This window comes from Dermacentor silvarum, chromosome 7, assembly GCF_013339745.2.
Source record: "Dermacentor silvarum isolate Dsil-2018 chromosome 7, BIME_Dsil_1.4, whole genome shotgun sequence".
NCBI lineage: Eukaryota > Metazoa > Arthropoda > Arachnida > Ixodida > Ixodidae > Dermacentor > Dermacentor silvarum.
The window spans coordinates 127,776,711-127,790,021 of NC_051160.1; the positions used below are offsets into that span (position 1 = coordinate 127,776,711).

The 13,311-nt window shown below is 47.0% G+C and overlaps 1 protein-coding gene across 1 annotated transcript; it reads left to right on the plus strand.

Moving 5' to 3' along the window:
• The first annotated feature begins 472 nt into the window (after positions 1-472).
• Positions 473-877, plus strand: LOC125947210 (uncharacterized). The gene has a single exon (XM_049671614.1). The coding sequence runs from the start codon at positions 473-475 to the stop codon at positions 875-877; it is 405 nt and encodes a 134-aa protein (XP_049527571.1).
• Positions 878-13,311: the final 12,434 nt, after the last annotated feature.

The window sequence follows — 13,311 nt, forward strand, 5'->3', positions numbered from 1 at the left end:
CTCTAGTGCGTCTCGTTCGTCAATTCCAAGGTACTGACACAGATCTGCTCGCGGATTTGCGTTAGCGCTATCTAAACACGTCACACACTTTCCCCCTCTCCAATCTATGAGGTCTTGACTAACAAGGCCCTTGATGCGGACCTCACCGCCGTTGAATTCCGCTACGCACTACACGAACTGCGTCGCACTTCAGCCGCGGGCCCAAACGGGGTTTCTAACATAGCTCTCCTGGACCTTGGCATCACGTGCCCATTAGCGTTAACCGACCATATGAACTCCTTCTGGAGGGAAGGCGAGCTCCCCCAAGCATGGTTACATGCTCGAATCACATTTATTCCAAAACCTGGCAAACCCCGTCGACCAAAAACCTTCTCCCCATATCCATCACCTCCTGTATAGGCAAGTTAATGGAGCACGTTATCCTCAACCGCCTCCAAAATCACGCGGAAGACCACGACCACCTCCCCCCACCATGAGTGGATTCCGCGCCCACCTTTCCACGCATAACAGAATGCTTCAGCGCTCGCGAGACGTTTTCAACCCCGCTTACAAAATGGGCACGAAGGCCATTCTCGGGCTCCACCTAACCAAAGCCTTCGACAACGTCTCGCGCGAAGCCATCCTCACTAAACTCTCCTTCATCAACCCCGGCGAATGCTTGTTCAACTGCGTAAGCTCGTTCCTCACCGATCGGACTGCCGATATCACGCTAGACGTTCTCAAGTCGGGTTCAATACCCCTAGGCAGTCGCGGCACACCACAAGGCTCGGTTCTCTTGCCATTCCTCTTTAACCTCGCCCTTATCACACTGCCGCCTAAAATCACTGCCATGCCAGGCCTGCTGCACTCCTTCTACACAGCCGACATCACCTTGTGAGTAATCACGGGGCATGAAGGCCAAGTAGAGGTGTCCCCTGCAGAAGGCGGTCGACGTGATCGAGCTTCACATCTCGGGGGCAGGACCACTAAACGTCCCCACCAAACGTCCGAACTCCTGGTAACCAGGGGCCCACCGCCAGGCCTTGGGGGCCACCCTCCCCTCCAAATATGTGCAGGTGGCCACCCTATAAAAGAGGTCTCCACAATCCGCGTTCTGGGGTTGTTCTGAAAGAAGAGAGACCAGCGCCTCACTGAGACCAGCGCTAAACTGACCACGACGGTCACAACCGCCTCATCCAGCGAATTGCAAACAAACATCAGGGCATGACGGCGACTAACCCTCCGTCGAATGGTACAAGCATTCGTCCTGAGCCGCTTTGTCTACACCCTACCTTTTCTCTACCTTACTCCCACCGATACATTCTTGAGGACCTTCTATACTGCCGGCACTTAGAGTCGGTGCTTACATTACTGAGTAAATGGGCTAATTGCGCGAAGTGTTTAAAAGGTCGTGTGACGAGGCTGATTTACTCAAGATTACGAACAAACTATGTCAACAGAAGCCGTTTTAAATGTATGGCGGAAATGTGGAACGTTTTACTAGACACTGCAATGCTAGGACTGAAGCTTAATGTGGTATGATAAAGAAAAAATACCAGTGTAGCCTAATCGTGTGAGTAATGGGTTTCAACGCTGGCCGTACCGTGATCGAATCCCGCTTATTTCGATATACAGTATATATATTCTTACGGAGCAGTCGGGCATGGTGTGTCTTTAAACAAACAAGACGATTTGGCAAGAAGATCGCGCGGCTGGTTCGGGCATACACCTTGCGTACGCAGTTGCTGCAACTTGCATATACCTGTAGATACACCTGCGCTTCGCTAATTCTGCCTCGTGGCATTTTGGTGGAGCTGCGGGGTAGCCCCAAGAGACCACGGAGCTTTGCAGCAGTCGCGCCTCGGTATTGACATCATGACGGGGGAACCGGGGTGTGCGCCAGCGGCGACAACGACAACCGTTGTCCTGGCGTATCCAAAAGATGAAGGAACGTTCTGTGGCACCGATAACGTAGACGTGGAAGATTGGATTGCCGTGTACGAGCGTGTGAGTACCCACGACAGATGGGATGCAGCCGTAAGATTGGCCAACCTGATGTTCTACTTGCAAAGCACGGCGAGGGTGTGGTTTGACAACCACGAAGATGAGCTTACGGACTGGGAGACGTGTAAACAGAAGCTGAAGGACTTGTTTGGCCGTCCATTCGGGCGAAAGGATGCCGCTAAGAAAGACCTAGCGACTCGAGCGCGAAGATCGACGAAATCATACGTCGCTTACATCAAGGACGTGGTTGCTCTGTGCCGCAAGGCTGACAATGACATGTGCGAGTCGAACAAGGTCGGGCATCGCTGACGATGCTTTCAACTTACTAACATGTAGTAATTGTGCGACAGTCGGCGATATTATCAAGGAAGGAGCGCGAACGCTTTGAGCAGGCAAAGAGCCGCCGCATTGCAACGTCGTTCGTCCGCTTGCCGAACACTGCTGCGACTTACTCATGCGAGGACAGCACTATGCAGGGACCATCGACTTCAGAAGACGTGACTCGAATTGTTCGGCGCGAAATTGAAGCCATGTCACCTGTCACCCTTTTTCCACGCGTCAGTGATCCGAAGAGCTTGTCCGCGGTACCACTTATCCAAGCAATAGTACGCGAAGAACTCCGAAATCTCGGAGTTCATTCTGTCTGTTCTATTAACAGCGAAGCTATTTAAGCCAGCCGCAATTTGTGGTTCGTATCAAGAAACCATCATCATCAGCAATGAAGAAAAAAGTAAAATAAAACAAACTTGCAGCCCGAGGCGAAATTCGAACCCGCGTACCCACGGTCCCAAGGCAAGCGTTGTAACCACTAGGATATACAGCCACTTTTTTTTAACAAGGTATTTATTACAATGAATGAAATGTTGTATTTACAGGAACTATTTACAATAATATGAGCACCAGGTGGACATAAAAGAATCAAACGTCAACGAGCAGTCCATATGAAGATAACGTCACACACAGCAACACCGTCCTTCACAGCAAGAACTTGTAAGGGGAAGTTAAACACCAAATCGAAAGTGGATACCAAGCCGGCTGACATTCTACTTGGTCGTAAATGTCCTTTAAGTGTATGATCATCTGAACGAAATGTGATCTCGAGGAAATTGTTTTTTTCTGCATTTCGGTCTTGCATACGAGATTGCCATAGGCAATGAAGGCCTATCAGTAAAAACATATGGAATGGAACATCTTTATACGGTGCAACAAGATATCGGATACTGTGAGAATTTATATCAAAATATTTTTGCAAATTTCTATGGATAACATCCCAAAATAAAATGGCATCTTTACAAACAATAAAACAGTGTTCAATGGTTTCAGGCACGTCACATAGGCGACAGTTAACAGACGAAACGAAAATATTCTTTCTATGCAGCCATGTTTTTTCTATGCAGCAATGTTTCAGTGTGTAATTTGTAAAAAAAAGTTTTTGTAGAAGGGGGAACTGGCATTTTGCGCACTCTCGCAAGCACATCATGTCCAGGTAATGTGATGTATACGGATCGATAAAACGGCGGAGGGAACAACATCGATATTAAATCATTGTAAAGATTTTTTCGTGACACAGTAAACAAATAATCTTTAGAAAATCGAACAGTCAGAAATGAAATAGAAAAATAAACCTCACGCATAAACCCCCATAAACAAGGTCTAGAAATTAAATCTGAGGACACCACCAATTCTGGCAGGACATGAACCAGGTTAACCTGCATGAAAGCTCGTAATACCGGGTGAGAGCTATCCCGAAAAACGAAAAAGCGCGAGACTAACTGCCGCACATATAAATGCACCAAGCCTAACCCTCCAGCACTCACTGGTCGAAAAATGTTGTCGCGTCTCATAGGTTCTAAACTGGAAGACCATATAAACGTTAAAAAAATCCCGTGAAAACGTTGAATGTAAAGCCTTGCATAGTGAAGAACCTGAAAGACATAGAAAACTTTGGTTGCCAAAAACATGTTGCAGGCTTCTTCTCTTCCAAATATTGATAGACGGTGCGGGACAAAGGTATTTGTGTAGCGCTGGAGGGCTGGAACGCGCTCTCTCCAGTAGTGTGCACTGTACTTGTAGGCATGCAGTGGAACTCCTAGATATTTAGGTGGCACACAGGACCACTCAATGCCAGCATAATGTGATGGTGTAATGGCCCAATATCCAAACCATAGCCCTGAGCTCTTAGTGTTATTCATCCGCGCACGGGAAACAGAACCAAACTCTTCTATGATAGAAAGTGTTTTATCGATGCTGGGCTTGTCTTTGCAGAAAAATGCAATATCATCAGCGTATGCTAAAACTTTTACCTCATGACCAAAAACATTAAAACCACGAACACTGCTGCAGCTCAAAATGCTCAAACAGAGTGGTTCTAAGTAAAGGGCAGAGGAGTGGGGACATAGGGCATCCTTGTTCCACTGAAGAACGGATGTGGACGGGATTAGAGAGGCTACCATTGACAACAAAGCGGGTTGTACAATGACTATAACAAAGTCGAACGCCAATAATCACTGTGGATCCTACATTGGCGTGTTCTAGAAGATAAAATAAAAACGAATGCCGGACCCGATCAAATGCCTTTGCGAGGTCAATCTGGAGCATTGCAAGTTGATCATAAGAAGTCGAACAGCACTCAAGAACTGTGCGAGCGACGTGTATGTTAGTTTGTACAGAACGACCTTTGATACCACATGTTTGATGAGGACCAATAAGAATTGAAATCGCTACCTGCAACCGATTAGACAAAATTTTTGCAAAAATTTTGTAGTCCACGTTTGACAATGTAATCGGTCTATAACCATCAACAGAAAGTAACTTTTCTCTATCAGTACTTTTAGGTATTAACACTGTGTGGCTTTTTCTGAAAGACTGTGGTAATTCCTCTAGTTCAAAACTTGTTAAAAATATATTCAGTAGAACAGGCGTAAGAATTGACTTTAAAAAAGGTTTTATAAAATTCACCCGAAATGCTATCGGGACTGGGAGTTTTTGACATGGGTAGCTGATCAATGGCAACCTCTACCTCTTGTTTAGTAAAGGGACCGCTAATGACTGAACAGTCTTCATCAGTTAGAGGAGTTATTAAAGACGCAAAGTATTGTAGAAGCTCGATATTCTGGTCTCCAGAAGCACCACTAAAGAGCACCGAATAGAAGTCTTCGAATTGAGACACAATATCAACGTGGGAAAGATTGGGAAAGCCGTAAAATATGGACGCAGCATGAAGTCAGTAATAATAACGCTTGGCATAGGACAAGGCAAGATGTATGCACTGAAAGATAAGCATGATATTATCATCGGCAATTTAGATGACATGGTAAAAGCAGCGGAAGAATTCTATACTGACCTGTACAGTTCCCAAAACAGCCAAGCTACTTTCATTCGAAATAGTGATGAACCGGATACAGAAGCTCCTTCTATAACTAGCGATGAAGTTAGAAGGGCCTTGAAAGACATGACCAGGGGAAACGCGGCTGAAGAAGATGGAATAACAGTAGATTTAATCAAAGATGGAAAACATATCATGCTTGAAAAGCTTGCGGCCCTTTATACGCAATGCCTCAAAACTTCAAGTGTACCAGAAAGCAGGAAGAACGCCAACATTATACTTATCCATAAGAAGGGAGACGTTAAATAATTGAAGAATTACAGACCCGTTAGCTTGCTATTAGTATTATATAAAATATTCGCCAAGATAATTTCCAATAGAATCAGGGCAACACTTGACATCAGCCAGCCAAGAGAACAGGCTGGCTTCAGGAAGGGATATTCTACGATGGATCATATCCATGTCATGAATCAGATAATCGAGAAATCTGCGGAGTACAATCAACCTCTCTATATTGCTTTCATAGATTATGAAAAAAACATTTGATTCAGTAGAGATACCAGCAGTCATAGAGGCATTGCGTAATCAAAGAGTACAGGAGGCATACGTGAATATATTAGCAAATATCTACAAGGATTCCACAGCTACCTTGGTTCTCCACAAGAAAAGTAGAAAGATACCTATCAAGAAAGGGGTCAGGCAAGGAGACACAATCTCTCCAATGCTATTCACTGCATGCTTAGAAGAATTATTCAAGCTCTTAGACTGGGAATGCTTAGGAATGAGGATCGACGGCGAATATCTCAGCAACCTTCGATTTGCAGATGACATTGTCCTATTCAGCAGCAATGGAGACGAATTACAACAAATGATTGAAGACCTTAATCGAGAAAGCGTAAGAATTAGGTTTATGATGAATATGCAGAAGACAAAGATAATGTTCAATAGCCTGGCAAGAGAACAAGAATTCATGATCGCTAGTCAGCCTCTAGAGTCTGTAAAGGAGTACGTTTATCTAGGTCAATTACTCACAGGGGACCCTGATCATGAGAAAGAAATTTACAGAAGAATAAAATTGGGTTGGAGTGCATACGGCAGGCATTGCCAAATCCTGACTGGGAGCTTACCACTGTCATTGAAAAGAAAAGTGTACAATCATTGCATTCTATCGGTGCTAACATATGGGGCAGAAACTTGGAGGTTAACAAAGAAGCTCGAGAACAAGTTAAGGACCGCACAAAGAGCGATGGAACGAAAAATCTTAGGAGTGACGTTAAGAGACAGGAAGAGAGCGGTGTGGATCAGAGAACAAACGGGGATAGACGATATTGTAGTTGACATTAAGCGGAAGAAATGGAGCTGGGCAGGCCATGTAATCCGTAGGATGGATAACCGGTGGACCATTAGGGTTACAGAATGGATTCCAAGAGAAGGGACGCGCAGTCGAGGACGGCAGAAAACGAGGTGGGATGATGAAGTTAGGAAATTCGCAGGCGCAAGTTGGAATACGCTAGCGCAAGACAGGGGTAATTGGAGATCGCAGGGAGAGGCCTTCGTCCTACAGTGGACATAAATATAGGCTGATGATGATGATGATGATCACTCGTGTCAGTTACTAATGTGTCTTTTCAATACATGTCGATAATAACTTTCGTAGAAGCGTGGCGGTGTTCATCAATCAAAGCCTGACGGGTCGGCTTCTCAGAAAGCAAGGCGCGGTTATTACGTGACCGAACACGGGCGCCTCCATAGGGCACTGCGTCAAACATTTGCAAGTCACATTTCACATTTGCAATGTCATCAGCGTACGTTCTAGGAGATTCACATTCAACCTCCTAAAGGCTATAAAGACTTTTCAACAATTTCTTCATACTTTTTGTAAAACGACTTAATAGAACCAAGTCCAATGGCGACTGATCTGATTTCTTGCTTAGAAAGCTCCTATGCAGCGAATAGTGGCAAATCAAGAGAGAAGCAATTTTTCAGGTCTAAGCATAACTGATCAGTAAACATTTTATCACCAATTATAGATGAGTTTAACTTCCAGAGTGCCCACTGAGGCCGGAAACTAGCACGAGTGTCTCCGCCTAGTCGCGTAATTACCATACAGTGGTCGGAGAACGAAATTGGGTGAATTCTGCATTGGAGACTTCTAGAAATCAACGATGTCGAAACATATATACGATCGAGTCTAGAATGCGAACTTGCTTGAGTGTACGTATATGAACAAGATATTTGCCCCGATGCTCCTATATCTGTGAGGCCCGCATTTTCAGTGATGCCAAATTGCACTTCACTACTTTTGTCTTTATGTGTGTTACGTAATGAACGGTCACTCACGTCACACACGCAGTTGAAGTCTCCTAAGAGAACAACAGTACGGTCACAATCCAATAAAGGAGCTAGATTTTCAAATAAGGCAATTTGTTTTGCGGAATCATTGAACGCATAAACGTTAACAGTCACCCTTGCAAAACATGCATTTATACGAACCACATGATTGCGTTCAAACGTCGTCGTCTTCGTCCGCAGCTGGCACGTTCGCACGCGCTCGTGTCAATTCTCTGCGAGGTGAAGAAGAGGTTTTGCGCGCTATGCTCGGGAGAGAGATAAAGAAAATGAGAGCGAGAGACACGCATTCACGGAGCGGGTCTGCTGGAACGCGCGTAGTCGGAATTGCAACGCGGTGGAACGCGGTGGAACGCGGTGTCGGTGTTGCAAGCTTACCTATGCAACGTGGTAGGCAACGCGGATAAGCTAATAGATGCCTGGCATAACCAAGCTCAACTAAGGCGAAGCCAAGGCCGAACCCAGCTACTGCCAAGTTCAACCTAGCTACACGAGTATTGGCCTAGCTACAACCAAGTTTAAACTTCGACATAGCCAAGTTAAACCTAATTTCAACGAAGAGACGCAATCAATCGGCCAGCTCCTCTGTGTCTTGAGCTTTGCGCGGCCTAGTGCAAGCTTTTGCTTTTTAGGTTGTGCGTACATATGTAATACCTGTTCACGCAGGCATACATTATTTATCGTTATTTTTGTGCGTACTGTAAATAAAGTGTTTCTACACAAGACCACCAGTCACTGAGAAAGTGCTGCGGCCGCCTAACTACCTGAGAAGGTTGAATACAAAAATTAACACTTTTGCCTTAAGGGCGAAGCGTGGACAGCGATACCAAAGTGTCGCGTTGCACTCGAGCTCCTACGGACAGCGGTGCTCCCCCATCGCCACGCGAGCGCGCATTACACCATCCCCAAGATCAGCCCGCTTGACGACGCATCGATCGATCAGACACGCCAGACAAGAGAACGAAAGCATAGAGAGCGTACCTTTAATACAGGGATGATGAACTTATACCTTTTGTGGTGAGCATATACCGGGTGTTTTTTGCAACCTCACGACTCCCTGATGGATGTTATCCTTCGCCTAGCCAGCGGTACTCTCCAAGTTATAGAAACCCGGCCGAGTGGCCAACTCCAGATGATCGGCCGTTCTGCTTTGCCTGCCGTTGAATCGGTCACATTGCCCGCCATTGTCGCAACCGTGTCGGCTCCTCACTTACTCGACTGACCTACGGTTATTACCGCTCCAGACTGAGCCCAAACCGTTTCCAGCCGCCATTTCACCAGCAACCGCCTAACGCCGACGCTACTGCTGCATGGAACCGTTCCTCGCAGTCATTCTGCCGTCACTAGTACCCGTTCGCCACCAGCTCGTCGGCCGTCGTCCCTATCGCCTCAGGCTTGTCGCCCACTGTCCGACGCTCTTCCCCGCAAATCTAACTGCTGCAGCTCCCGGAGGTGATGCTGCACTGACGATTCGACCTAGAAATCCTCTGCTCACTTTACCGACCAGACAAAACCTGATTGATATTATAGTCGACGGCGTACAAATTCCGGCGTTGATCGACACTGGTGCGCAAGTTTCTGTGATGACGGCCCATTGGCGCCGCCGCCTGAACAAAGTCCTGACACCTGCCGCATCTCGAACCCTCCGCGTCAGCTGATGGAGGAACGCCCACCGTGCTCGGAATGTGCACTCCTCGTGTCAGCATCGCAGGGCACCTTACCACTGTTTTGTTTGCAATTTGGGAACAGTGCCCTCACCACATTATACTCGGATTAGACTTCTCAGCTCATTTAGCCCTCTTTGACTGCGCGTCCGGTGTGATTCAGCTGCAACTGCCCCAGAGCTGCGACATTCCACAGGAGACACAACCGCGATTATGTTCCCTCGGTGACAACCGCCTGCCACCGCAAGCCATCAAGTACGTTACTGTGACCTCATTTCCACGTGTTCCTGGCGGCGTATATGTGGTGTGTCCACGTGCTCACGTAATGCTTGAAAGAAACGTCGCCTTCCCGGACACGCTTTTTCAGTTGCACACAACCGGACCACACTTACTCTGCTAAACTGCAACTACTTGGCACAGGTTATACCAAGAGGCATGTCAGCTGGCTGATATCTCGCCTATCGATGATTGCGCGATCTCCGTATTAGACGCAGAAAGACCACCATCATCGGCACGCAAGTTCGATCAGTGCAACCCTGCACCAGACGAACTAAGCCAGATGATCGCAACTGACCTTCTACCTACGCAGGCTGCTGACATACGCCGCATCTTCGAGGCTTATCGCGACATTTTTTATTTCGATGGCCGTCCCTTAGGCCAGACGCAAGTGGTCACTCACCGGATATGCTCGTATACCGGAGAGGCCACTCCCATTCGCCGACGTCCGTACCGCGTTTCCCATGCCGAACGTGAAGTTATAGAAAACGAGGTGGACAAAATGCTGACTAAAGCCGCCATCGAACATTCATCTAGTCCGTGGGCTTCCCAAGTTGTCCTTGTTAAGAAGGATGGCAGGTGGCACTTTTGCGTCGATTACCGACATTTGAATAAGATCTCGCGGAAAGACGTCTACCCGCTGCCACGTATTGATGACGATTTGGACTGCCTGCATAGAGCTAAGTACTTCTCGTCCATAGACCTTCGCTCTGGGTATTGGCAGATCTCTGTAGATGACATGGACCGCGAAAAGACTGCTTTCGTAACACCGGCCGGGCTTTATCAATTACAAGGTTATGCCTTTCGGCCTTTGTAATGCCCCGGCGACCTTCGAGCAAATGAAGGAGTCTCTACTTCGCGCCTATAAATGGTCCACTTGTTTCTGCTATTTAGACGATGTGATCCTTTTTTCGCCCACATTTGCGAACCACCTTACGCGTCTGTCAACCATTTTCGATGCTTTCCGACGTGCCGGCCTGCAACTCCACTCATCCAAGTGCCACTTTGGGCGTCGCCAAATAACTGTTCTCGGCAACCTTGTCAATGCCGCGGGAATTCAACCCAACCGACTTCAAGCAGAAACAAGCACCATACAGAAACAAGCAGAGAAGCATGTTGTGCACGACGCGGACAAAGGGCAAGGGGGCAATTATTGTCCCAGTCAAACCGCTGTTCCTTTCGGCGTGCAGCATGCATTCCGATGGAGCGCAGCGTGGTAGAACGAGACGGTGTGGTAGGAGACGCGACGCGGTCAGACGAGGTCATGATGAAAGCACGTCGCCAGGACACAAACTGGCAGCGGATATGACGTCTCGAAGAACTAATGGAATCCCAGGCCTTTTGTTGTTCCTGGTTCGATAAAAAGCTTTCAAACCGCGACCCCCTCGAGTACGGCTAAAAAAGTATTAGCCCGTCGTAAGCTAATCGAACATTGGAGAAAAGGAAAAGGTTCCGTTGAAACAAACGTTCTGTTTTGTTTGTTTATTTTTGACCGCTTGCGAAGTTTTGCGACGTTGGACTAAAAGTTTATTTCATACGTTATGAGCTTTGTTTAGGCTTTGGCTTGCAAAGCTTTGAAGTTTGAAAGATGTCTTGTTGCGTAAAGTTTTAGTTTCGCGAAGTAATCATTAATGACTAGTTAGGCTTTTTTTGCGAGTGATTTGAAACGTCAAGGTCATTTTGTTAAAAGCCTATAGTAACGCGCGCGTTGTTAGTTAGTGAAGCTTTTTGTTAGAAATGTTTTCCAAGTTCAATTTTCGGGTTAGGCGCATTGACTTTCACTAAGTGCATAATTTACACTGAGAAACATTGGTACGATTCCATAGGTGCGTGTCCTGTGCGGACAGAAGGAAACACATTTTGTAACTGGGTCGCTCGTGTGTGTTTAGGGCGGAAGCATTCTGAGTTTTCCATTGGGCGTGCGTGAAAATAGGTAATAGCAGACACGTTTCTTTTAAGGTTCCTGTAAGTGCGTAAGTAACGCAAATTCAATTTCCTGTTCATTTAAGGTGTGTCCTGTATGGACGAAGTGCAGTAAACGTGAGTAAGCGTTAGGAAATGTCTGCGTGAGACGCCTGTATGCGTTGTAAATAGTGACCGCAAAATTGGCGCGATTTTGATTATGTATCCACAGAGTTGACGAGGCAGTCAGTGGTAACAGTGGATGCGATAAGTAGTCCACTGTGATAGAGTATGAACAGCCTGTTCGCGAAGGTAGGCTGCATAAGTTGTTTTGAAGCATTGGTCTTTGGTTTAGTTCTACGTATTACCTCTCTTCCTCTGAATAACGAGGTATGTAATTTTATTATGGGCTGGAAGTCATTCTCGTAGTGTCAAAACGCCGCTTGCGTATGGTAATAATGGTTGTCCTTGCGTATAGTTATAATGGTTGTTTCCATATTGTTTATATTTCTCACGGTTCTTTTGCAACGGCAATATCACTCTGGCCTTCTCGGCATTCGAAGAGATATGGAAAGCTGTTTAGAGAGGTGGTAGGATCTGCTTTATCGAAATTGGGGGGACGCCACAGGGTTGTTGTCGATACACTACGAGTAATACCCTGGGGATTCAAGGGTTTAGAGCCTGCGCTTGCACGTCTGGCAGCGCTGTGCTGCTTTGTGTCTTTGATGTACGTTCTCCAGGGCACGGGATCAAGGAATTCGTTACACGAAGCTCGTCGCCAGTGTACTATAGATATCAGCTTTCTTCGTGGCCACGGAATTGAGTTCACCGGCCATTCAGAACTTCCGGGGCGAGGAGGAGCAGTTAGATACGGACCGTTAACTAGCATGGGTCAAGTTCTTCGAACAAAGCCGCTCGCCGTCGCACGGCGTCAACCGTGCTACCGGACCCGTCAAAGAGGTTGGCAATCCCACTCTCGTGTGCCTGCGCATGCAGCTTTTGTCTACCACTGCCATGACGCTTCCCGAAATACCTCTGGAAACCGGCAAGTTGGAGGTCGTTGACCCCCGTCAAAGGAAAAGGTGCCTTGCTACTCTGGAATGTCGCTTGAGCACCACCTGTCCCCTCCAGCTAAGCGCCTACAAGGCGAGAAGGAAACACCGGGCGATGGTGGCCATCGGATAACAGAGCCCTTGGAGTGTCCCCATTGGGCGAACATGACGACACTTGCACTGGCCCTACGATTGGATGAACATGACGACACCTGTACGGGCCCCCCGATTAGATCAACATTCTTCTTCTTCTTTCTGGGGTTTTACGTGCCAAAACCAGTTCTGATTATGAGGCACGCCGTAGTTGAGAGCTGCGGATTAATTTTGACCACCTGGGGTTCTTTAGCGTACCGATTCGATGAACATGACGACACTTATACGGGATCGACGATTGGCTTAAAATAAGGCGACCCCGACGGACTGAAGGGGTTATAAGGAAGAGAAAGATCGAGAAGAGAGACGTTCTTCTTGCCACGGGCCGCAGCGTCCAATTTGCTGCCGGCCGTCGATGACAGGCAATGAACTTCATTCAGGTCCAGTTACTGTTATTTTCCTGGTCCTGGTCCTGTTATTTTACTCTTATTTTGCTTTCCTCTACTCCTGTACACAATGTAAATAAACCTTATTTCTCTAAGTCATCCTTAACGTCAACGACGGCCATCTCTCGCACTCAACGGCAAGATCAAATAACACCCGTTGAATCCATTGTCAAACCATCCGCGTAATATTTCCGCCTGACCCCTTCTCAGGCCGCTCATAA

Bases quoted from the DNA above. Each gene is read 5' to 3' on its own strand.
- LOC125947210 (XM_049671614.1), top strand. From the start codon at position 473: ATGAGTGGATTCCGCGCCCACCTTTCCACGCATAACAGAATGCTTCAG.